The sequence below is a fragment of the Pungitius pungitius genome, chromosome 15 (assembly GCF_949316345.1).
Source record: "Pungitius pungitius chromosome 15, fPunPun2.1, whole genome shotgun sequence".
NCBI classification, from domain to species: domain Eukaryota; kingdom Metazoa; phylum Chordata; class Actinopteri; order Perciformes; family Gasterosteidae; genus Pungitius; species Pungitius pungitius.
The window spans coordinates 10,215,152-10,242,312 of record NC_084914.1 but is presented as its reverse complement, the minus strand read 5'-3'; the positions used below and the strand labels follow the sequence as shown (position 1 = coordinate 10,242,312).

Sequence of the window (27,161 nt, the reverse complement as noted above, 5' to 3'; positions counted from 1 at the left end):
ATCTGAGGTTTTATGCCATGAATTTAGCCAATTACAATCCTAAAAATAACTTTTATTTTATTATCTCTCCTAGACTAAGAAACAAACGCGAATATTTTCTGTAGCCCAGGCAGGGCTTGAGGACAAAATTAAAACGCATGAAACCCTAAGGCAAAATGAGACTGCCCTCAAGGTTGATGATGAAATATACTTGGACGCCCTACATGTCAATCAAATGTGTGTCGTACCCCATTGGTCGCCCCTCCGATATTATCATTCCATCTTCTACAAGTCTAGGCTGTTGGGCTTTCCGCTGTCCTCATCCGCGCATCGACATAGGTCCCCGCGAATTGCCAAGTATAGTCCTTTTGTGTGGTGTTTACACCCACAAACCGACGTGTGTTGTGTTATTTAAAATAACTGCTGCATTAATAGAAGGAGTATTGAAGCCTGCTTTGTTTCTTATGTTCGTTTGAGTCGAGATTGGACATCGCTAATGTTCCAGCGTCCATGTCCCCCCGTAGGCTGTTCCGCGGAGTGATATCTACTTCATTGCAACCGACAATGTGGAGGCTGTTAAAATGTCTACTTGGAAAATGAAATTGTTACATTTTCTCTCACAATAAGGAAACAGTGCGGCTTCAGCGTTATGTTTAGAAACGTGTTTTCAGTTTCGTGACGAAAACAACAAGCAGACGAGGTGACGGAGGAGCGGTTCATATTGTCTTTCCTCATTTTCATCGAGCCCACAGTCCGGACCACGGGGGGAAGGATCCTATCCCCAACTTTGTTTTTCTCTCTACTGCAGCCGTCGATTTCTCTCTGTTGGATGCCATATAATTGAATCCAGGTAAATATGTGTACACGTATACATTCATGAGCAACAAATGCATGTGAAACTGAAGTCGCCTGTCGCGTTGTTACCGGAGTAATAGTCAAGTTTTAAACGCATCGTTCCAAGTTGTAACCGAGTGCCACAGCCGGGAAAAGCGGGGTCTTGGATTTTTTCGTCCCTTCGGCCTGAGCGAGCTCGCGGCGTTATTACTATTACGACAATCATTAGCTTATATGTGGTGGAAAAGATTTCTTTGTTCACTTCAGTGGGCTATAACGTTAGCTGTTACAGCACATTAGCATATTGCCGGACTGAATTACCCCCCCGGCGACCCCAGGATTTGGCTTTATGTAGTATGACGGTTTTCGAGAAACGAACGTATCAACGTTAGCCGTTAAGCGTTAACGTCGACACACGTTGATGGTGTGTTTTATCTAACGGTACAACATTCCAGGCTGTAGCTAAAATGGCTAATTTTCCCCCGCTATCGATATGTAAGAGTTTCAGTAACGTAGCTTGGATCACTGTACTCACTGGTTTATAACACAAAATGGTGCAATGGTAATAAAATCGTAGTTAGGTGTAACTCTAGGGTATTCTTTTTTTTCTACCTCCACCAACAGTACACCACTTTAACAGGCACCACGAATTCCCGTTAAAGCCATATTTACTCCATCTTGCTTAATTCAAAACACTATTTTACCAATATCTCAAGAATCTGTGACTTTTATTTTCATTTTGTTGCGTTCTGGCCGCCCAACAGAAACTTTGGTGGCCCGAGTCTTTGTGTTCATTAGTGCCCCATTCTCCTGCTCGACGTGAGGGGTGGGCAACAGGTTTTTAAGGCCCTTTTTAAACGTCCCGCAGCGTTTAACCTTCCGATGGGCCATTAAAACTCCGAAATCTCCTTTTGGACGACCGGCATGAAATGTTGTGGGGGTATTTCTGCCTTTTAAAACTTTTCGCCAAATGGGAAGGCCGGAGGTGGGGGTGCGCAAGACAAGCGTTTGCAACTTCCATTTGTTAGGAGGGGCTAACACTTATCCCCCATTTTGACCTCAGCCCAGTGAAAGACAGAAATTACCGGATTATGTAGTACCAACGCATTTTCGCTTGTTCTTATGCAAATGTCATACATTTATCTTTAGTAGTTTCTCTTTCAGAAAAGATTACATGATGTACCATTATTTGCATTTATTTGTGTTTTTTCCCCGTTAGGCTTGATTTAGTGGTTGCATCCTTTCGTGCCTTCAGAATACTACGCAGATGTTAGTTCAACTTTTTTGGTGTTGTAACGTTTTTACTTGATTATAAACAAAGTAGTGACATTACTCCCCATATTTCCAGTATTGTTACTGATACAAGCTGCACTCAGCAATTAGTATGACGTTAGATTAATTTCATGAGTAATATTGTAGTTTCCATGAAAAGCTAAAATAACCTAAAATGAAAATAATTTTTTCAAGTGGATAACTTTATATTTAAGTAAATCTTCCTTCATGCCCTGAAAATGATCCTGACTTATTTTAATCATACCAAGAGATTTACATTTACATGAAGCCTACTTTAGGTCACAACACAAAACTGTGTACTGGAAAACTGGAAAAACATATAACCGTTATAACAAAAGATTAGACAAAATCTACACTTCTTTTGCTGATTGACTGCCAAATTATTAACTCAATTGTATATACATTGTTGAAGTTATGCTAGTTGTATACTTTAAATTTCTACTAGTTACTGTTTGCCGTCTTCGTAATCACAGCAATTCAGACATTGTTGGCACTTATAAGATGATTGTGTTACATCTACATTTGCAGATCAAAACATCAAGCCAGATTAGACCAGTTTTTAGGACAAATAATTCATTCTGCTTCTTGTCCAACATATATAATCTATTTAAAGTGGAAAAACAAAAGCAAAAAAAACCCAAAACATATTCTAGACTAGTGTACTAGTACTGTGCTACCTTAGAGCAAAAGTAGCCATACGTCAACACCCAACAGCACTGAGCAAATTTAATCAACGCCTCTTAGTACAACAATATAAAAACATTCTGATTTTGCCATGCTGGTGTGTACCGCTTTCGTATTTGTAAAGTGTCTCCTGGTTTGCTCACCTTCTGTGGAAATTATGCTTATTTAGACGTTTAACACACATGGCCTGAATTTGCATTTGATACTGGCGGGTCAGACCATACATTTCTTACTCGAGAATTAAGCAAGCCCTGTAATTACTCTTAAAGTTTTTCAAACGAGCTGTTAGAGCATGTTGGTATTTGAGGTAGAGGAAGCTGCCTGAGTCCAGGGCCCAACTAACAACGAATGCAGTGTGGCCTGTGGCTGAACCATGGTCACACATGTTAGATGTGGCTCACCAGGGAAACTCTTAGAACTAAGTGGATTTCTCAGTACTTGTTGAATAGTTTGATGGTATTTCAAGAAGGTTACATCTACAGTACCATTTTTTTCATTTGAAATAAAGATGATCTCCTCCTAGATGAGTGATTTACCATACCACCACAAAATACTTCTTGCATGATTATTGCCATTTACTGGCCTTGTGTGGGCATACCACAACTTCATTAATAAAGTCATTTATTTTCTGCCGGTCTTTAACCAAAACCAATCTCTGTAGATCTGGTGACGCTGCTTAACACGGGTATGGTGGCAAAACGCTTGAATAATAGTGTGACCCCTGTGCATGGAGGCGGTAAAGCCGTTTACTGTGTAAAGTTATTTTTTTCATGTTTAAATATGTTGTGCGTCCCTTTGATGCCATTAAATTTACTTTTCATATATTTAACAAAGACAATTATTTTGAGTCATCTGAATCATTCTGTTCCAAACAATGGTGGGAGAAATCAATATTAGATTGAGCATGGATATTATTTTGGACATTGCCTGGAGTTAGGGTAGGGTAGTTGTAATGTTTTCTAAAGCAATATCTTTTTTGGTTACTCATAACTTTTTACACCATTCCTTTTGTCTGTGACACAATTTTCAATGGCTCTATTATTGCAATATGTGCCCTTAACAACACTTCTAGGTACAACTTAACAATGAGAGAGACAACCATTCGGGCAGTCACTCAAAAATGTTAAAAGGAGGCTCCAGCTGAACTATATTCAAAAGAAGACACCTCTAATGTCAAGTTACCCATCACAGTATAGAATCACTTATTTCAACCACTAAAATATACACAGTATGAACAAGGCAATGACAGATTTGACCTAATTTGTGTCACTCGTGGGGTAATATTCACAAGACTGCAAATTTAGTTTGGACTCTTCCAGCTAAATGAAAGAAAATGAATACTAAGGTCACAATAGGTTGTAATATACTTATATGGTCTTTACCTTCTCTCATAGTCGCTTGCTGAGACTGAAAGCGCCAAGTTAACAGCAGCAGAGAATGGCTGCAGTGGAAACAGACAAGGAGCTCAACGACTTGCTGGATTTTAGCGCGGTAAGATCTCATTACTTTAACTGAAATGTGCTTCCTATACACTTAATTCTATGCTTGCATCAAATTTTGGTCAAGTAGGTTAAAATGTGTATTAATATTGGAGCATCCATGACTAGGCCAGTCAGTACTTTTTTTCAGCAATAGTGTCATGCCATTTGTTTTATTAGACTGTTGATGTGTCACTTAAATGTTTGCAGTCATTCAGTCACAGCTGGAATGTATGGATTGCTTCATTGCTGGCTAATTAGGATAGAATACAGGATAGGATTGTTTCAATTCCCACATAATCAACTTCACACAAGTAAAGAACACAGTTTTACAGTTTAATTCCGCTCTCTTTTCAGATGTTTGAGCCTCCAGTTACAAACGGCAAAAACCGTCCGACTACTCTTGCAAGCAGTCAGTTTGGAGGAACAGGTAAGAGAATAATTTGATATATTTTCTTTTAAAGTCAGTGAAATGTTATGTCAAAGAAATAGCCCGTTCTTTCCACTCACCTAAAGCTCTGTAATGGTTTGTAATGCTATCCATTACATCTCCTGAAAGTAAAGCATGGCAGCTTCTTGCCCTCTCTCTAGTCCCCACGTCATTCATTGGTGGTGTTTTGAATGTTAATAGAAAAATAAATGGTTCCTATTCTCAATAATTGCTTTTCAGATGACAGATTATTGGAAAAAAAACTAAGGAAAATTGACAGGTGATTTTATCTAAGTTAGATTAGGCGCAATCTTCTCAGCATTTTCTCTGCCTTGCCTTGCACGTTCACCTCCTCAGCTATTGCCATTCAATAACTTGGATAGAGGATAAAGGAATGCCCAATGAATTGCCTCTGCTTACCCTCTGACTAAGGACTATCCTGTCCATGTCCTGCAGTCTCACACCCTACTTACCCTACGTTACATAACTCATTTTCACTTGGACTCATGCCTCATCCTCATCAGAAGCCTAGCCCAAGTTAGCCCATCACTTTAGAGACTAAGAGCTAACAAGCTATCAGAAGTGCAGTCAGTCTTTCGGTTGGCAATAGAAATGAAACAGGATATTGAAGCTAAGATGAAAGACAAGACAAGCATCGGCAGGGTGGGGTTTAGGGGGCTCTATTTCTTCCATTCACGTGAGGGCCACTTGCATGTTCTTTTGTTAGAGCAAGGTGTGTACTTACAAAAGAGACACATTGATGTTATCAATCCAACGGCTGCTCATGGCATTCTCCCTCAGGCTTAAAATTATACTCCTCCCAAAATCCTTTTAGAACCAAACACTCACTGTTTGTAGCTGTAACATGTAAATAGCATAAAATGAATCAGACCATTGAAGATTAAAAAAAATCTTTGTCATTGTTAGGTTGACTGAATAATTGTTTTAAAAAATAATTTTATAAACAAATAAAATACGAACGGATGTGATCAAATTTAGAGTTAACTAAAGCAGCAGCAGCTGGTGTTTACAACAGCCCCTACAGTCACTATATCAAGTGATTAATATCACTTTTATTTTACATGCTGTGGTTATTGTACTTCTGAAGTTGGATGTGATGATACATGACGCCAAAACATAAAAAAGGACTGATGAAAAGCACCAATAACATAGAGGTCTTTAAATTGCTACAATTTTTTATTATTGAGCACCAGGGTTTAAATTCGGGTTTTGGAACGCACCCACTTTTAGATAACGGAACGAACGTAAAAGGCTCCTGTGTTAATTCCTGGGCTGCTGTAGAAACATGGTGGTGCAAGATGGGAGACGGTGGAAGAAAAAATTCCTTTGGTTGACTACAGCCTTACCGTCATTGTGAATTAGGAATTTGTAAACTTTTCAAGCTTACAGACAGTTAGTGTGTGGCACTCATGTCTGAATGTTAACTTAAAGTTGGGGCCAAAAAGTAGTTGCCTTTGCTTAGCCATCCAGCCAGGAGGCGGGGATAATTGCCAGCCTTTTCCGAAGTTCTAACAACTGCCTACCATCCCCTCTAGAGTTCACTTATTCCATTAGATTAAATGTTCCATTTCATTAGTTTTATCTGTGTAAATACAGAAATGTAAAAACAACTTTTTGTGGTTTTAGGAGTACTCACATGTTGTAACTATGGTTTGGTGAATAAGTCTTGTTGGCACAGTGAGTTCTCAGTTAGAGAAATTGAATGTATTGTACATCTTTTACATTGTTGATTCTGTACACATGACATCCATTGCAGTCTGTCCATCCCGGGAGAGGGATCCCTCCTCTGACGTTCTCCCTAAGGTTTCTTCCCTTTTTTCCCCATTGAAGGGTTTTTTTCATATTTTGGGGAGTTTTTCCTGTGCCGATGTGAGGGTTTCGGGACAGAGGATGTTGCATGTGTACAGACTGTAAAGCCCTCTGAGGCAAATTTGTAATTTGCGATTTTGGGCTATACAAAATAAAATGAATTGAATTGAATTGAATTGAGGCTGCCAGGTTTGGCATCACAAACCCTGTACAGGGACATTTTACTGAAATGTGGGTTCACTCAGAAAGAAAGCATCTTTCCCGAAATGTCAAATTATTCCCTCCAGCACAAGTTCATACTTTTTGCTTAAGATACTTTGGCAGTGGAAAAACCTTGAGCAGTACTGCTGAAAATGTTTGTGGCATGTATATTATTTTGAAGAAAAATGCATAGCTGTATGTCGTAAAGTTGGTAAATGTTTTTTGGTCATATGCGCCTTGTCGCTAGTATTTTAACTGCACTTTCGCTTTTTGGTTGCCAGAAACTGAGAATCCTATAATGTATTTTTAAACTTGGGTAGGGCTGAAATGCAGAAGGGGAAGAGTTTAACATTTGCATGTTTGTTTTTAGTTTTTCCAACAAGATGTGTTAGAAAATCCCCAAGACTAAACAGAGTTTAAGTCACAAGTAATATGATGTTTCCAATAGGAATCTGTGGCTAGGGATGCACTGATCCGATACCAATGTTAGTGAAATGGGTGCGTCACTGTGTGGAAGGCAACTCAGACTTGACTTAAACATTGATTCTCTAACTTTGACAAAGTACTTAATACATAAATGAATAAATATACATAAATATATATATACAAATACTAAATTCGAAAGCAAATATAAAAAAGTGCACTGAAATTTAAATTCAGTATGTAATGAATAAAAACATTAGGTTTAATCAAAGGAATTTTCCCCATTATCACAGTATCTGATTCAGCTACTTAACTCACTATAAGCCCAATGTTGGTATTATTCCATTCCTATTTCTGGCTGTGGAAATGTATAGAAATTTGTATAGTGTCTGAACTAGGAGGTTCAAATTTAAGCTCTTTCTGTTGGAGGGTTGATGCGTATTGTCACCAATGACTCACAGGTTAAAACAGTCAGGGCTGTGTTATTGTACATTGTTGAGTATTTCATTAACAGTGTTCACTCTCTTTTGACCTGACATCATGCTTTGTGTCTGTGTGAATCATTTTGGGAAAGGAAGGAAGAAGGTGTGTAGACAAAATGGAACGCTCAGTTTTACGTGCCTGGGGCACAGTTCATATAAAAGCCAAGGCATGTCTGCAAGTTTGGTCAATGTATGTGCAGTTTTGCTCATGAAGCCTGTGACTCAGGCTGGCTGTCGGTTTCCAGTATCTCTTCCTGTGTAATTAAAGACTAGCCATGCTTAAAGGGGCGTTTCATGCTGGGAGGAGAAGTGCATTGGGGTTCACCAGTGAATCTGTCTGATGTTACTCACCGTTTTCCTCATTTTCCTTTTTCCAGTCCCACTAGACTGTCTGAGCAGTGGCCTACTCATGGTTTTCGAATGCTCTTGGCTTTGCTGGTTTTGCTAATGGAAATTGTAAAAATGACACGTGAATCTAAAGAGGAATAAACACATTATGATAGGGACAAAAACAACCAACTGAAAAAAACAAATGTGGTGAATCAAATAAACTCTGCTGGTATGAGTGAGGAAGAAGACAAACACACATTTACATGTCATTTAGCTGACTCTTTAATCCAAAACAATTTACAATAATGCATTTCAACTAATAAGGATACAAACTCAAAAAAAGAACAAGAAACCAGAAAGTACAATTTGATTGAATAAGCTGATTTATAACTTGCTATAGATAAGAGCCATTATAAGTACAATTCAAGTGCTACAATTTGTTTAGTGTTTTTTAGTCAAGGTATAGTCTTTAGAGGTGCGTCTTTAGTTTGCGGTTGATACACATCTAATCAGTTCTGTCAAACATTTTACAAAATTAAAATTACATTTTTTTTAACAAATGTGATTAGATAATGCTTTCATTATTGGCGCATATAGGGTATGTGGGTACAATCATATTTTTAATGCTAGTATTATTTGATGTTGTAAAGACCCAAGATAGAGCTGATAGAACGGTTCTGGCAGCGCATAGAGATGCATTCATCCACCCACCTGAACGGGTCGTCACTCGAAGCACTTTATCATTACATGTCTCCTTCATACACTGATGGCGGGGGCTACCATGCAAGGTGCCACCTGCCCCTCAGAGCAAGCCAACATTCACAGGAACAGCCTATCGTAGATGCCCGAGGACACATTGACATGGACTAGCGGAGCCGATCCTCTTATTGGTGGGCTACTCGCTCCAACACCAAACCAGAGTGGCCCTGAAACTATGTGACAAGGATCATACAAGCAAGGCTCAAGAAAGCCGTTAAAAGGGACCAGGCAAGCAAAATGACTAAAACAAGTCAACTATACCATTTTCATAAGAATACTTTCACTGGTTTCAACCTGACTAATGTGTGTAGTCAACTGGACGTGCGTCTTTTCTACCGATCGCTGGATGCGGCCAAGCTGCAGTAAGGTTTATTTCTTTGACCAGAGTATCAAACGTACCTTAGACCTCACTAAAACAACAACACAGTTCTTAGGTTGGTAGCTCTGAAGTGGGTCATCATTAGAACTGAAATATATTGTTGATTTCAACAGTGTGTCAGGTAGTCACTCACATGTTAACATCACCCAGGGCTCCGGACTGACAGTGCTACCAAGGTTGGTCGCACCAGCACATCATTCAGTTACATCTATTTTTTTTTTAGTAAAACATTCTAATAATCAGCAGTGGAACTAAGTGCATTTACCAATTTACTTTTCTTCAGTACAATTGTGATGCTAGTTTTGACTTCACTACATTTCTTCATGAGTAATTAAAAGACAATATAGTGTTTCTCCTAAGTTTACATTTTTTGGCGGAGAAGCTGCGTATGTGGAAATGAAAATATTGCGTTTGCATAATAATCTAATAAATTAATAATATGACACAAACGACTAAAGAGCCCGGTTTGGCTCCACAGTAAATGGTTTTACTTTAATTTAAGGTGCTAATGGGTTTCCATTGCCTCAACATGGCAATGCTGTTCCTGCACCCCACAGCTAATGTTGCTAACCGTACAGACAACCGTAGTGGTGACAGAGCTAACTAGAGCTAGCAGTGTTAAGCTGAGGGAGAACTTAATGGCGGGTGGTACACTTCTGCGATGGCACTGTCGGTCACAACAGCATCATCAGCTGTAACCCGCCATGTGAGCAGGGACACTAAAAGGCACAAGTGGGGCGTCCCAGCTATGTAAACATAACGTAGAGAAGCTCCGATTACAACACAGAGGGAAAGCTACTTAATACTCTGCTCAGGTACCACATTATACTCTTAATGTAGACAATAGTTTCTTGCTGCTGTATTAAAGCCCTGACTGTCATCTAGAGAACTGTAAACTACATAATTTATCTACATATGATTTAATTAGGTAAGATTTTAGAAGCGGGTCTAAGACTTGAAACTGTGGTTATAAAATTAGTGGTAGTAGTACTTTTACTTAAGTTAACTATCTGCTCCAAAATCAGTGACACTGAGTCTGTCCCTGCATCATCATCTGTCCCTACAACAGTCTCTTTGTCTCTATATTATTTTCATAGTTGTGTATTTGCATACTTTTTCTATTGTTTTACTCTTATGGTTCATGAAAACAATGATAGAGCCCCCTCTATATAATTTTTTTGTGTAAATTCTCATTAAATAGAATTGACAGGAGTGAAAACAAGATTAATCATTAAATATAGTTCACTCACTTTTTTTTCACCTGCTTATAATTAATCAGTTGATTATAAGAATTGATATTAATTAAAATTGCTCTCTAATGACACTCCGTGTTTAACTTATTTCTTCTCTCCTTTAATCTGTTATTTTATTCCTTCATGTGTGAATATTAACATTCATCCTACTGTTATTCTCACTCGATCTATTGATTAAATTACATTCAATCCCAAAATATATGTTACACTCTAACACCTGTTCACCCTACACTTGAATGCTTTATACATGGTATTCTTATGGGAGGGGGGTTTTGTGTTGCAGTTTTCTGCAAAGTGCTATATGCACCCTGCTATTTGTGGAATGAAAGGTGACAGTTTTTTCTAGTTCCTTACAATCATCAGTTCCTCTTCAGGGAGTAAAAATGCCTTTATAAATAGCTTTTCGTCCTTTTTTCCTTCATACTGTACTGATATACTTGGTTCTGAAAACATGATAATACTGTAGGTGTATTCGAAGATAAAATGTTTCCCCAGAAATTAAAACTTAAATTTGCCTAGCAATACTCGTCACTGCAACTTGGGTAGTGATAACAAACTGATATGCGGTCTGAAACCTTAAACATTGAATTGGATGCTTTTCTTGTCTGGAGCTTTGCTTTGGCGGAAACAAATGGTTTGTACATTTTCTTTAACGTCTTTGATTGACATGCAGAGTGACAGTCCGCCATAGAGAGGGGACAAGACATTGTCTCCTTCATCTCTTATTCTGCTCGTGTCGTGCGTATAGATCACAGTTGTCACGGCAATCTAGCTGCTCTGAGCACTGTGGACCCATCAGTCTGTTCTACTGCTGATCCTGTCATGATTCTAGCCGTCCTTTACTCCCTCCCCTCTCCCTTCTCCCCCTTTTAATTAGACAACAAAACAAAAATATGAATATTCATAGGACTGAGCTTCATTAATATGCACAATTATGCAAATCAGTATGCAATTAAGCTTCAGCTTTCCCCCAGAGATGCTTTGCTGCAGTACTAGAGGAGATTGAGAGAAAGGGGACGGGCAGGAATTTCTGCTTCACCAATCTTTAAAATCACCCCTTTTAAACGCGTTTACATTTCAGAAAGCGGTAGCGCTTTGTCCAGTGATAACGTGTATCAACTATGTAAGATTGAGACCTTGAACACACGTCCTGTATTAAGACAATGGTGTTTGTTAGGGTACAAATGACTGTTGCCATGGAAAATGTAAAGCATCAGAGTGGGAGAATGAAGAATGTCGAGGATGATTCTGGGAACCTCATACTGGGTGTTAATTATTCAAACTTCCTGCAGCTCATATCCACGCTATGTGACAGCGCTGTCACTAGGCCGTCTCTGTGTGAGCTGTGAAGTGAAGCTTTTCAATTGAGGTTACTTTGAGCATTCTAAAAAATGGAATAAAAGCAGGTCATCATCATTCTCTGAAGCCAAACCTAGTTTTGCAAAGCCTAAGCCTAAATCCTTTGTTAAGAATTGGTGCCCTTTTTGTGGGTAAATAGGTCTAACCCAGTTCTTTGTCTTACAGGTATGGATGACAGGAGTGGGTCCGGGCCCTGGGGGCCAGGAGAACAGAACAGTCCAGCTTTCAACCAGGGAAGGGTACGTTTTGAAGCAAACACAACATTTGAGGAGTTAACTAGTAATTATGATATATTACACACATGGGGAGACATTTGACTTGTAATCTATGAACAAGAACATAAACATGTTTTATAAAATAATGATTCATCACACATTAGACAATATTATGAATCACTTAACAACTTTAATTATACGGTTTAGATTCCTACGAGTATGAAACAGTTTTCCATTTTTGGAACTGCACTACAGAGCTATGATCTCATCTCCAAACCAATCACATTAGCAGATATTCTGATTTTACCATTGGTACTAACAGCGTTAATTTTCATCTGAAATATCTACTGGGAAGTTTAGACGTTATGAACGGTTCGCATCCTACTGTATTGCTTTATTTTTGGATACCTTATGCAAATAAATTATATTCTCACAGACCTTGCTGCCAAAAAAATCTATAATAATACAAAATTAGGTGTATTGTGGGTTTGTATAGTAATGCACTGTTGATTTTATACAGTACAGTTTCCCTATATTCACTCTCTTTTCCTAAAATTGTAGTAGATAAGGTGCATAGTCTAAGAGCCAAGTTGCACAAACATTCTGGACCCATTCATATAAACACACAACAATTTATTTGGGGCTTTCATTTTGTTGTATCTATTTTTATATTGCTAACGCTCTGTTGTCTTTCCCACAGGCTTATGCAGAACAAGGCCTTTACAGTGAGCAAGAGGGCATTGCCTCTGCCCCCATGTATGGATCGGGAATTGTTGGTACGGTTTTAATTGAACTAAACTGCTGAAGCAAAGAAACCAACACTTTCACATAGTCTCTGTTTTATGCCAAAGAGAATGTGGGGCCTGTGTTTTTATTAGGACTATAAGAGAAGAACATGCTAAGTGAAATGCACAAGTTTGTATCAATGGACTGAGTGACTGAACCAATACAATGAGTTCTTTGTTTGAGAGGGCAGCCGCTCCTAGGTTAGACACTAATGTACCACTTTAGTGCAAGCCATATTTATGCTTAGGTGGCAGTGGATGAAGGGAGCAGAGTAATCGGGGGGGATGTGGAGGAGGGTTCTTTTCGTGTTGTTGTTGCAGTTTGTGTGTTCAAGGCGGGAGGGAGTGTGGGGGGTAAAGGGCACCCATGCACAAACAAGGCTGTCCCTTGGGACTATGGTAGCCTATAGCTCCCCTCTGTTTAACTGTCAGGGGAGGGGACAGAGGTTTGGCACAATTGCCCCTGAACCATTTATAATGGGCCAATTTGTTGTTGTTTCGTTGTCCACAGCCATAAATACCACACATCATCATAATGCACTCACACAGCAGATGGGAAGCACCCAAATAGAGAAATGGGAATGGCCAGATTGAGATTTAATACAGACATTTAAAAGAAAAAACATATTCACGATCATGACCTTATTTTAAATTCTGTTCTCCCCACAGGGAAGGCTGAGCGAGGACCATACTCGTCATTTGCAGCACAGGTAATTCAGTCAGACGTATCCCGCCCTCTCCTGATGCTCTTTAAGGGAAACTGTCGCTTAGTCAGTTTTCTCCTTGTATGTTTTGAATTTACTGCCACAATGATGGGCTTTACCAAGTACTCAAGCTTGTACTTTTTTTGTCTCAAGCCGGGCTTCATGCCCAATGAGATGCCCATGCCCAGTCCTGATGCCCTTTCCCCCTCCGGCCTGAAGACCAACTCCCAGTTTTATTCCTCCTACGAGGGAAGCAACGCTCGCAGAAGACCCTCGCAGGAGCCCATTGGTAAGATTTGTTAGGGATGGTTTCAAGCGCAGTGTTGAACCTAATCATAAAATATCTGTTCAGAAAAAGTGCTATTTGTTCAGATATATATTTATAGTTCTGGGTATAGCATCACTTCCCCTGCTGAGGTTTTCTGAAGTGTGTGAGAAATCTCACTTCTGCTTAGTTTTAAGAAAGTGAAATCACTGAGTTCTAAATTATTTAACATCAGACTGGAATACCTGTTGTTTACACATTATTGAATGTATCCCTACATTGGTGGTTGTGAAGTGACTTCAGCATCCACACAAACACACACATGAAAAATTAACTTCTGTTTTTTCTCTTCTTCTTCCTCTCCTCAGGACCACAACCCAAAAAGATCAGGAAGGTGCCCCCTGGCCTGCCCTCCTCGGTGAGTACTATCATCAGGAAACATGACTAGGAAGTATATCTCTGTGCATGGGAGCCCATGTTGTTCTGTTTTACGCCCCGTTTCACATACTATTCAGCATCTCAAGCCTCTTCCTGGCTTGCAATGTAGGAGAATAGCTGCTGTACAGCACAACACTGAAATGGAAGAGGGAGGCGAAAAGCCACTCACCAATCCTGTAGTGTGTTGCTATACTTTATGGCCACCTTGGATCATTGAAGCGAATATATACAGGGCTTCTTACTCCACCTAATTTTTTCCCTCCCACTCTCGCTCTCTGGACACTTTTTTTTTCTTCCTGTTTCTTCGTTACCCCCTCCCCCCTCCTCTCTGCCCCACATCCCCCTCCCTTCGGCTCCCTCTCAGCCCCTCCGCCTCCCTCCCCTTTCTTTCTCTCTCCCTCCCCCATCCCTCTTTCCCAGCTGCCAGTGGAGTTGGCTGCCATCCAGCATTCGGCAGATGGTTCAGTAATTAGGAGTGCATCTCTTCGTTCCCTCTTCTCCTCTCCCTCTTTTTTCTCTCCTTTTCTCTCTGTTTAATCAAATTACAGAAGAAAACTTCAGTCCATTTTGATTTGAGTATTGCAGATGCAGTTTGATACTTGTTTTTCGTCTAGAATACTTTTGATTGAGAATTTTATTGTGGTACAGAGCGTTCCTTCATGTCCTTTATATCAAAATGCATCTCCCATGGTGTGGTCTCACTAGCTTAGAGAGAGTGAATCATGTATCTTTAAACCATCCTTGTGTGTTTCTGTTCAACATAATAAAATGTATAAGCTGTACAGAGATGGGGGGACAGAACACTGCATATTTGATACACAATGCTCAGTGCTCCAGTATGCAGAAATGTTGCAACAACCTGGTTATTGAATTAAGTAGTAAAAACGGATAATAAAAATAGATTCTGGCCTATTAAGGAACACATACTTGTGTGTTTAATTATGTATTTAATGCTTCTTTTTTTAAACTCCAGTACAGATACTATTTATGGGGAGATCAATTGTTAGTCATTCTCCTAAATACAAGGCACAATCGGTGCTCCTAGGGAACCTTTATAGGAGTATATCAAAAGTAATATGCCATGTATAAAATAAGACTGCATGTCAAGTTACACCATATAGTTTGCTTATTGTGTTTTGGGACAAGTTTATGAGCACCGAGCTGAACAAACTTTTTTTCTTCTTCTGTGTATCCTTTGTAGGTTTATGCATCGGCCTCAGGAGAAGATTTTAACAGGGATAACGCTGGCTACCCGGTCTCCAAGGCAGGAAATGTCTTCACACCGTCATTCTATGTGCAAGGTCAGTCAATACAAGACTTGCCTTCAGAGCCTCCCCTTGTTCATTGTGTTGGGTTGAAAAGTTCTGTCTGACTGAGACACTTATCTATTAATAAGCGTAAATGTATCCGACACTTACAAAGACAATCCAAAGCCTTCATTGTCAGTATGGTTGTGGAATTAGGTCCAGGCAATATTCTTAGGGAAGTCGGGATGTACAAAGGTACTTCAGCCACATGCCAGTGAACACCCTATGGTGCACGGGTGTTGAATAGTGCATTACAGTTGAATGAAGTCATCACGGTAATGTGACATGTCTCATATGTGGCCTTTATTGTCCTCTCATCTCTTGTGGCTGGTTTGCTTCCCCCCTCTCTCCCCCACCCTCCCCCGCTGGATGCCCCTTTACAGAAGGCCTCCACCCGCCCTCTGATCCATGGGGCTCTGCCAGGTCGATGGTTCAGCCTGGTTATTCTGCCATGCTGGGCAACTCCCCCCATCTGAGCCAGCATGCTCCCTTCACTGCTATCAACCCCCAAGACAGACTGGTGAGTTGTGTCTTCTCGCTTTGGTCTTGTTTTTCTATCAAGCCATAACTAGGTCTTTTGACCCTTTTTGTCTAATGCATCATTGATGGCTTATGTGGGTTATTTAATTATGTTTGTGTCTTTGCTTCTCAGAAACGGCAGCCACTGCCCCTCTCTCCCCAGAACTACCCCATGCATGGCAGTGAGGTGAACGGGACTCATCCCTCTGGCTTCCACTCTGGCCCTAGCAGCTTCGGGGTGCCCAGCCACACACCCCCTATGGCTGACCCTATTATGGGTAAACCCTTTCATGCATGTTATCCTCTGTGTGTTTATGTTTTCATGCAACATTGTTAACATTGCACAATATTTATTGAGCATTGAATACAATTTTAAATACTTTTTTGTTTCATAAAAGCCAATCGAGGAGCAGTACCTGGGAGTTCAGGTGATGAGATTGGAAAAGCCCTGGCATCTGTAAGTAATAACAGATTCACTTTAAAACTTTAAATGTTATATATCATGTTTCTGTAACATAATAAATGTAAAGGAAAATGCCGCATGTCAATTAATTAAGAACAAATTCGTCCTTTATCCAGATCTATCCCTCAGACCCACACAGTAACACCTTCCCTCCATCTCCGTCTACTCCCTCCGGCTCTCCCCAAGCGGTTTCAGGTGAGTAAACGGCTCTAGTCCTATTTTCCTGAGCTGTTTTATTGAATCAACACAGTGTCCTTCCTATGGTGTAAGTGGATAAGACCTTTAAAAATGGATTGTTCTAACTAAGCCTGAATGGTTCTTGACAATGTGACAATGCAGCGCCATCTATTCGGTTCAAGGTGGAAGTAAAATATTATGTCAAACGTTTTTATTTCTGTGTATTGAGGTATCTTTGCATATGCCATTGCAATTTAAACAATAGTGTCAGTAAAACATATTATCCAAAATGCATTATAGGTGAGGCTTGTACGCATCTTACTGTCAGTTAGACTCAGAAAACACTCTTTTACGATTTCTAATTTACATTTCAAGCAATAACTAGCACGCACACACACACGGGAAATCATTTACAAACAAAAAGATCTCCACTGCATTTAATTAAGTAAGAATTCGGCTGAAGCTACCATGATAGATGAATAAATGCCTAATTTATGTACTGAAATCTTTTCTAGATTAAAAGATACTTGTGTTTATGTCATGTCCATATTTTTGTTGACATTTCTTCAGACTTTTGAACTTTGCAGTAATTTTGGAAATAGCTCACATTGGCACTTAAAGCTGTACATTACATGTCAGTTAGCTGACGCTGTTATCCAAAGCGACTTACATTGCATTATAACCCATGCATTACATTTTTGCCAGCGGAGCAATTAGGGGTTAGGGTTCTTGCTCAGGGACACTTCAACATGGCACATGGGTCAGCCAGGATTTGTACCACCAACCTTGCAGCTCCCAGCGCAGTACACTACATGCTCCACCATCGGACATCCTGTGAATCATGGTGCCCCTTGACTTGACACACACACATGACAATTGTCACAAATGCATGAAACAAGGAAACACCTTTCTATGAAATTATTGCTTTGAAGCATACCGTGGCCAAATATGTATCTTTCATATTACATGTTTCAAAGCGCCATCGCATTGGTTTTATCTATTGGAAATGTGCGCTCAAAAATAATGTAATCTAGTGTTTCATAATGTTTGCAGTGTATTTGATTGAATATGCAACATGTAAAGCAGTAAGTAAGGCGGGTTAGGCCAACATAAGTTTGGCGGTCCGCACTGTTCCTACTGTCACCTGATGGGTTAAATGCAGAAGGAATTTGATAAATAGATATAGTTGTAGTTATAATTCAGATTTTCTGTTTGTGTGTTTTAGCCTTTACCAAACTGACAAGAAAAATATGACAAGCTCAATCCCTAGCTGCATCATTTATCTACTGTGTGTGTTTTTTTTTTTTTAGTGCAAGATAAAACGCTTGTTTGCAGGAATCGTTCTGGTTGACCAATCATGCAAAAAATGCAATATCCATTTTTAGATAAACGTAGAATCATCAAACATCCACTACTAGATAGGATGCATTTCTTAAAATCATGTGATCTCTTTTTTCTAGGCTCTGCATCACAGTGGACTCGATCCTCTGGCCAGGCCACACCTTCACCAAACTTTGAGGGTGGAATTCAATCCATGGTTAGTTAATGTCTCGTATTTTATCTCTTTAATGTAAGAACAAATTGTTAGCCTAAATTATAGAGCAAAATACCAAATGCCACATTTATTCATGCATAACCTTCTGCTGTCTCATCGTATTCCCCAGCCTAGTAAAATGGAGGACCGTCTGGACGAAGCCATCAATGTTCTACAGCGCCACGCCAGCGGGCAAGGAGTGCCAGGCCTGGCTGAGATGCACAATCTGCTCTCGTCTGGCTTAGGGTTACCTCCAGCTTTTACCAGTGCAGCACTTGGATTGGCCAGTCGCCTGCCCGGACTGGTGAGATTATTTCAAAAGCAGTACAGAAAATCTAGCCACAAATGACTAGATTAAGTATGACATTTTAAATTAAAGTGAAGGTATTTTGTGAGCGCGGCCTACCTGTTTAGTCGCTCTTATGCTAGTACTACAAAATTCTTACAAGGTCATTGAAATACTGTTTAATTGTCATCCTGAAGATGTCTGGTCACCATGAGGAGTCTGCTGGTCTGCCCTCTAGTGGGGGACTTATGCATGGTCACCACGGCCCCAACTCTGTCCAACCAGGATCTCAGCCTGAAGGTTTTACAGGTGATTCTATCCGTGGTTTTATAATATTACATGTATTTTAAATGTAAGAAAAGCCAGTAGTACTGTGCAGTCATTGGAGGTTAATTCATCTTTTTTTTAGTTCTATCTTATTTAGTATCCTTGTTTCTGAACCCCCGTGCAGGCCTGTCTGGTAGCCTGAAGCGCTCCAGTGGTTCTGATATCAAACGAGAGGACAAGGAGGACGATGAAAACTGCTCCATCACCGACAGGTCAGAGGATGAGAAAAAAGACATGAAGGCCCGACTTGGAACAAGGTGTCTAAAACCTTTTTTTCTACACAAGATTTATACTCTTTTATCACTGCATGAGATTTCATGGCATATAATGCCGCTGTGGTTCAAGTATAATATGTGTCAAGAAAATGGTCTTTCAACCTTTCTGGACAGGATTCTTTATAAACATTTAATTAATTCAACACAAAAGGAGATAGTGATTTTGAAAGATCTGCAGTTGCACCCTGGTCTTCTCTTGTACAGTAAGAGACTGACTAGTTACGTAAACATTCATATTACTGGTTCAACATTGGGTGATAGTAAAAATATGAATCATCGTTCACGTAAGACACCTCTCTAGCTGGAGATGTTATTTAAAGAGGAAATTATATTATATGTTATGGTATATTATAACCTATAGAGACAAAAAAATGTGAATCCCATTCAAGAACAGTGGTGGCAGAGTAAATACTTAACTTATTTTTCAAACCTGACCTCCTTAAAGGCGCTTAATTGCAAATATAAAGGTTAATGAACAGAAAATACCCTAATCTAGTGCAGTTTAAACAAGAAATCCTTAATGCATGGGACTTCAACTTGAAAGTAATTCAATCACAATCGTAAACACTGCTACAGTCTTCAATCCCATTACCTTACATGCTATGGCTTGCCAGCGACTTACATTGTTAATGAAGTTTCTTTCTGTTTGATGTTTGTTGTTTGGACTTTTGAGCAGTATTGCGACCACGGGAACCATGTTCAGATTTGGGTTTAAATGCATCGCACACACATATTTGAACCTTTCTCTCACAGTCGAGGAGTTAACCTTCATGGTTCGTCAGATGTGGCGAAAACTATTAGTCCCTCAAGTTTGTTGCGGGGGCTCCATTGCCCCTGCTACCATGCGGCCAAACCCTGTTATCTACCTTTTTGTAGCAGTGTTTGTAATTGTCATGAAATTACTTTCATTTTATCACATGTTCATCCCTCTACATGTGGCTTTGACGTTCCTAGGAAACTATATTTCACCTTATAATTGGAAACTTGTTATCAGTGAACTGTACACATACTTTTGTTTCACTCCCGCCTCATCTGCCATTGGCCCTTTGCTAGTCTGGATGATGAGGAAGACGATGAAGATCTACCAGTGGAGGTTAAGGCTGAGCGGGAGAAAGTGAGGAGGATGGCAAACAACACCCGTGAACGACTACGTGTGCGGGACATCAACGAGGCTTTTAAGGAGCTGGGGCGCATGTGTCAGCTCCATCTGAGCCACGAGAAACCGCAGACCAAATTGATCGTACTGCAACAGGCCGTTAACGTTATACTCAACCTGGAGCAGCAAGTTCGAGGTCAGTGGGTGTCCAGGGAGGAAGGAAGAGGAGGGGAAGGGCCTCTTTACAAAATAAAACTCTCACACGGCTTCACTTCCCAGCTCCTTACATATCCTTCTAGATATTTTCTTATGTTGCTTGTAGTACCTAACTTGACTCCACTTTTTGTGGTGAACACATTGGGCCTCATTCACTTATATATGCTGGGAAATATTCTCCACTGGTGCAACATAAGAGCACAGGTAAATGTCAATTTTTTTATGTAGGTCATCAATCTGACTAACAACATCAGCACACTGCCACATCCAAATATCTCTAAATACGGTATACCTTAAGCCCAAGTATTATCATGGAGAAAGAAATGACGTTTTTAAAAGCGAGTGGCACAGCCCTTACTTACTACTAGCTAACACTACTGACGACACTAGTGTCCCGAGGCCGAAAAGGCACATCTCTGCACAGTGTTCCTTCAGGAGTGACATGGATTAGAAAAATAAAATACGTTAGAATGTTTTGTGGCTCCAGTAAAAGACAGGATTTGATTGAGCAGTCTGGCAACAAGACAACAGCCACATAACTTACAATTGTTTAATGACAATAACAACAGATCATATCTATCTTTTTTGTGCGATAGTCATAAAATTTGACAAACGATATCTAAACATTCATTCTTAAACCAAATGAGGCTTAGAAACACACAATATATTTAGCTATGTATGTATAGAGAAAACTAAGGGGTTTAAAAAAGTCTGTTAGAACCTTTTTATTTCTGAATGCGGTGTTAGTATGTGATCATCATTGTTGCTTGCTCATGAGTTAAGGTTCTAACCTCGTCTGCAGAGGAAGAACAAGTTGAGCTTCATGCATAAAACCGTAATACGCTTGTTTTAAGCACACCCTGTTTGTGAATGAGGTCCATCGTCTCTGCTTAATACCAGTGAGTCAAAGCACATTTTTGGTCCATCCTAACATATGATAAAAGGGAGGGGCTTAGATTAAGGAAAATAAGCTGTGTGACTGGTTTTTTTTTTTTAGACCTGCCCATTCTCCTCTTCATCTTCTAAGGTTTTCGTCCACTGGCAACACATACAGGACCACTGTTTGTCCTGATGGAGTATGTGTTGCCTCGTCTCATTATTGGCCGTCTGTCTCCACTGTGAAGATGCTTAAATGTTTCTCCGCTTTACCCTTTAACAGTATTAACACAGCTTTACGTGCTCATTTGCTTTTTTTCACTGTTTCTTCATTTAGCCAATTCATAGTTTCTAGTTATCTCAGCTCTACGATAAAAAAAGAAACGATTTACCTTTCCACTCATGATGTCCGTGTCTGTTCACTGGCACCCTGGTTAGCATGAACGCAGGGCTATCGGTAGTCTTGTGTATTAACCAGTCTTCAGCTTCATCAGTATCTGTCTCTGTGCTGCATGTCACATCCTTTTATAGCAGTAAACTCCTTTTTTTGCCATCCTGTTTTGGGAACAACCCTTTTTTTTATTGCTTCATTCGCTCCCCTATCGTTGATTTTCTTTTTACAGATGTCAGCAGGGACCTCCTCTTCCTCACATTCAGATAAATACATCTACTGCGGATGTATTTAACGCGATGCCCTCAGTCTCTCTTCTTTGTGTCTCTCCTTTGTGGCTATTTCTGTGTTGGCAGAGGGTGTTGCTTCCTCTCTCCCCTTCTTTCTCCCTCATAACTTTCATTCCTCTGGACAGTCACCAAATCCCCTCAACTTCCATCCTGGACCCCAAAGACCAAATTCAAATGTTGGTTGGTTAGATTTTAGGACAGATTAATTAGACATGGGCTCTCCGGTCGACTGTTGTAAATTGGCTTGAGATAATTCATTGTCGCACTTGCTCAACCCACAAAATTTAAATTTCGGACGGATTGACATTACGATCATTCATGTTTATAAAGATGTATACTTTAATATCTGTAGATCTACGGAATTTTTTTTTCCCACCCTCCGCTCCCTCTCCTGCAACACAGCCGTACTCGACTGGGATCTTCTTCTGCAATTCCACTGGTCTCATCTTGGGTGAAAAGCTTGAAATTAGCACCAGACATACCACATGCCAAATTATTTTTTTTATATCTATATAAATATATATATTGGGACAATTTTAATTACAAAGTTAAAAGTCATACGATATGTTTATGACTGTATAACTGCAGTTAAAGGGAGAACGTCTAGCCCAGGTTCAGCCAGGGCTGTGATTTGGGTTTGTTAACCAGCCCCTCCAACCCCCACTTCTCCTCCTGGCTACAGTGTTGTTTCGGTGGCCGATGAGAACCTGACTGCCGAGGAGAAGGAGCAGAGGGAGCGTGAGCGCCGCCACGCTAACAACACTAGGGAGAGGGTGCGTGTGCGTGACATTAACGAAGCCTTCAGAGAGCTGGGCAGGATGTGTCAGGTCCACCTGCAGAGTGACAAGGCCCAGACCAAGCTTATCATCCTGCAGCAGGCTGTGCAGGTCATAATGGGCCTGGAGAAGCAGGTGCGAGGTAGGTCAGCCAATAGAAGAAGGTCTGATCTACATAGACAACCAACCATCTCTTACCACAGCTGGCAGAGTTGCCAGTCAATCACCCCATCAGAAAATCTCTTTAATTTTGATCTAACTTACTGTGTGGCATTCACTTTGACTTTCTCCTTTCTATTTGCTCGTATCACTTTGAAAAATGAAGACAAACGGAGAAGAAAGGGAGAATATTTCAGGAAGCATATCCCTCCTTTTCTGCCAAACATCTGCAATTCTTGTCTTTCCTTTTCCCCTTTTCTGTTCCCCCTGTCTGTTGTCGACCTGGTTGTATCTTCCAAACTCTGCTTTAATGTCTTCAAAGATTTCCATGGGAAAAGCAAAATAATCTCAAGAATTCCTATTCCTCCGCCCTTACCGTTTTTTAATTAATGTGTTGGTCCTTTTTTCAAAGAGCGTAATTTAAACCCAAAGGCCGCCTGCCTCAAGAGGAGAGAGGAGGAAAAGGTTTCAGGCGTTGACCCTCAGATGCAGCTTGGTGGGGGTCACCCTGGTCTTGGAGATGGACATATGTGATTCTCAGGTCAGTTTACAGAGTTTGTAATATAATGAACATTAGCCTGTATTGTATGATGAAAAAAAAAACGTTCATTCTTTTTTTCTCCTTTTCCTTCCAGTTCCTGTTGATTGTACAGCCCTTAGAACACGTGGCCTTAATCTATCATTGTCATGCATCTCAGTGTGTGTTAATCAACTTTTGGAAAGCACACACGCACACACCTCATTACTGACAAAGCAGGTGGCCACATTCCTGACTATGAATACAAAAGTAACAAGCACACTCTAAACAGGAAGAGGGAAAATGTATTAATCTTAACAAGACAACCCTTTGAACCGAGGACACCGGTTTGGAGACAGTGGAATTTGGACATAAGGACATTCTTATGATCATGTTTTTGTAAGACATTTTGAAAAATTGCTTTACCTGTTGGGAGCAAAACTTGTTTGGATCAAATGAAACGTTTTGGATCAACTGCTTGTGTAAGCAGAGTTAGGATTTGTATTGTTGGATGATTATTGGCATTCCCATCTGAAAAGCAGGTCTTACATTCTTCACAGGCAAAGAGGGACACACAGGTTTATATCTTATGATTAAACAAAGCCTGTTAAAACATGTGCCCAAAAGGAGGCCTATTGCATAGTGTTTCATCAAGATAAAATATCCATCGATATTATGTTCTTACGTAATGACTGAATTGCAGAGGTAGGTTGGGAGACATAAGAGCGCTGACTCCTTTCTTTGTGGTATGGTGGTATTTCTGGATGTATTTTTTTATTTTATTTCTTGGTTTGGCTGGAAAGGAGCCACAGTCACTGACTCACATGTGTCGGCTTATTTTTAGTTCATTTATAACTGTGGCAACTGCTGGAGAGAGACCCTCCACTCACGCATACAAGTAAAGACTCGAATCCAAGAACCACAGCGATCCAACGTGAGAACCGGTTGGACTTGAGCGCATAGATGTCATTCTCACTGCCCAGCATCATGAAGCCGGTCACAGCCACATGTCGTCCCTTCATACCTAAAGACTCTGTTACAGTACGGTGAACTTAATAAACTTAAGTCTCTGTGCGATTTGTATTACGGCAAATCCCCTTTTGCTAGAAGACAGAAATAATTGAGCATCAAAAGGGATCACGAGTGTTCCTGCTTCCCCCGTAGAGAATTCACTCACCATTGACGGACTTGTTTTGGTTGTTGCTGTGTTGAGCATTTGGTGTTTTGTTTTTCCCCCTTTTGAACAATTGCAAAGCCTGATTTAAGGCTCTTCCTTTTGTAGAATTGATTTATCTTTGTTTTTTATTGTCTTTTTTTTACTTTGTAAGATAGTTGTATGAGTTTTGTTTTTATCATTTGGAATGCTCTTTCTTTTTTTGTTTACATTGTTTAAATGTAAGATGTAAGACAACTCTCAATTTAGATTCCAGGAACAAAGTGAGGTGTTATCTTTTGTGCCAGATGCTTAGAAATGTTAGAAATGACAAACTTATCTGGCTGTAACATCACATGTTGTGATATTGCTCTTTTTCTTTATTGCATGTTTGAAAACAAACCTGTCATGCCAGTTGTAATTGGATTGTTCTGGTGTTTGCAACAGTTTTCCTTAAGTGAAACACAATATTCTTCTTCAGCACCCCCCCTCCCATTCCCCCTCTGCCCTCCTTGGATGTGCACCTCTCTGAGGAGCTTGTGGTTGAGTTTAAGGAAGGGGCAGAAGGGGAGGTCTGCACAATCTGCAACACAATTCACTGTTTCATTAAGAAATGAAGCATAAAATGAATCAAAAAGGGTGGCCTTAGTCATTTTCCTGACTTTGGGAGTTTTGATAATGGTTACTCACCAGTGCCTGAATACTTCTCTGCTACATGGTGGACGATGTTGCATTTGATGATTTATATAGGTTGTACCTTTTTATAATACAGATGTATAAAACATATATACTTCAGTAACATCTGACAGTGTCTCAGAACATCTATATGAAGAATCACACTGCTTCAGTGTCTGTGTCATTAAATGTAAGATGACTAATAACCCGGTCTTCAACTTTGACGCTGAAAACTACTTAATATGTTTCATCTTTTATGTACTGATTTTGTTAAGTATAATTTTGTCCATGACTGGCATGTGCATTGATATGTATGTACAGCTGTGATATATCGGCTTTATCATTATAAGCTGGTACTGATATGTAACAGTATTTGGTTTTCTACCTGTCATTTTATCCCAAATCTTGCCCCACGGACTAGCCCCAAACATTATTTTCTTTGTCAAACCCACTCTAACCTTTCTGCAGAAAAAATGTGGTGTTGTTGTGATATGAAAAATCTCTACTAAAGACGTGTACTTTTGTTTCTTTAAATGAAAGATACGTCTGCAGTATCCAAGGATCAAAAATGCACCTGAAATTCTTTGTTAACAACCCTTTTGTCCTCTACAACAGATGACCTGCTACAAATCTCTCTGTCTTCACTCATGTTTGGGGACAACATCTATGTAGGCTATGTCCTCAAAGTGCCTCCAGTTTCCTATTTTTTATATATAAAGTAGATATAGAGAACTGTTGTGTATATAACAGTAATGTAGCAATAAATGTGCCATTTTTAATAACAAACACCATGTTTATCCAATGTCTGTTTTTTCCCTAACTTGTGGATAAAATTAGAGATTTTTTCATTCTACAATACAACAAGAGGACTTTAGCACAAAGCAACCTTAACATACCCAGGATTTATATTTGGTTAACTGCCTTAACTAACCCAACAACTGCGGCCCCTTTAAATTAATATGTTGCTTTTGATATGTTTGCTTATGACGTATGCAACAATATTTTATAGACATTTCTTCAGCTGCAACCCCGGCAGTGAGAAATAAAGATTCTTTTGACTTAATTTTAAGCAGTAATAAGGTTTCCATTACTAACTTAAACTACATAAATACAATTAACCAGAGCAAAGTAACACTTCATCCACAACTCGTAAATGTCACCTGGCTCAAGATGCTGACCCAAGTAAGTGAACATAAATTACAGTTTTATTTCTTATTTGCTCCTGAGCAAAGTTTGTGTGTATTAATATAACAGAAAAATCACGGATATTTTCTCTCGATGAATCATTGAGATTATAAATCTGTTAATGTAAACATTTTCTTATTCTGTTTAAACTGTATTGCTTTCTGCTTTATGACTTTATTTTCTTTCTGTTATTTACTCTCAACGTAACGCGCTTCAATTGGTCAGTAGGCGGTGCTTAATTGTATAAATTGATAACCTCTTCCGGAGCAAGTTAAGAGCTCACCAAACGTTGCCATGGTGATCTATTCCGGTAGGAAGTGGACCCTGAGTGGACATTTGCGTCGTGGCGCTGAAGCCCCGGAAGAAATTCCTTTGTATGGCGCAGGAACAGCTTGAGTTGCTCGCTACGTGTCGGAAATGAGCTGCATTAAAACTCCCACTGATTTTAGATTACCTGCAGTCGGTAAAAAAACGCATTGTTTTAAAGAACCTTTCCAACACATTGGAACTCTTCTTTTTGTAACTCAAAATGTATTAGTTTGACATTTTGTAATGTTGTAATGGTAGACAATATCATCATTAGGTCAAAAGATTCAGCATTATCTAACTGTTGTTTTGTTGTTATTTTAACATTTGTTTTATGAGAAACCGGAAGTATTCAACGTACATGCGCACTAGTAGCCATAGATATATAAAGGCTAGACGTCTAGACCGCGTTAAACGGTTTGGTTTGTTATAAACGTCACAGGTGTAGTTATTACACTAAATGTGTCGAATAATTACGTTTTTAAAAATAGGTACAAGATGTCACTTTACAA

General features: G+C 39.7%; 1 protein-coding gene across 4 annotated transcripts; it reads left to right on the top strand.

Annotated features, from left to right (window-relative positions):
* The first annotated feature begins 291 nt into the window (after window positions 1–291).
* Window positions 292–25,944, top strand: tcf3a (transcription factor 3a). Of its 4 annotated transcripts, none has more exons than XM_037458115.2 (20): window positions 292–829; window positions 4,185–4,281; window positions 4,626–4,698; window positions 11,880–11,953; window positions 12,630–12,705; window positions 13,384–13,424; window positions 13,572–13,707; window positions 14,052–14,101; window positions 15,323–15,422; window positions 15,812–15,948; window positions 16,081–16,225; window positions 16,346–16,404; window positions 16,527–16,605; window positions 18,048–18,124; window positions 18,252–18,425; window positions 18,605–18,716; window positions 18,859–18,946; window positions 22,561–22,796; window positions 23,226–23,354; window positions 23,449–25,944. In XM_037458115.2, exons 2-19 carry the CDS (start codon window positions 4,228–4,230, stop codon window positions 23,345–23,347), a joined length of 1,833 nt encoding a protein of 610 aa, XP_037314012.1. In that variant the 5' UTR covers window positions 292–829; window positions 4,185–4,227; the 3' UTR covers window positions 23,348–23,354; window positions 23,449–25,944. The 4 variants fall into 4 exon arrangements, with proteins under 4 accessions (XP_037314012.1, XP_037314011.1, XP_037314010.1 ...); XM_037458114.2 differs by lacking the exon at window positions 22,561–22,796 and adding an exon at window positions 20,063–20,301; XM_037458113.2 differs by having other exon boundaries at window positions 18,859–18,991.
* The last annotated feature ends 1,217 nt before the right edge of the window (window positions 25,945–27,161 follow it).

Coding starts and splice junctions, on each gene's coding strand:
- tcf3a (XM_037458111.2), top strand. CDS start 4,228: ATGGCTGCAGTGGAAACAGACAAGGAGCTCAACGACTTGCTGGATTTT. Junction 11,954..12,629: donor CAGCTTTCAACCAGGGAAGG/GTACGTTTTGAA, acceptor TCTTTCCCACAG/GCTTATGCAGAACAAGGCCT. Junction 16,226..16,345: donor TATGGCTGACCCTATTATGG/GTAAACCCTTTC, acceptor GTTTCATAAAAG/CCAATCGAGGAGCAGTACCT.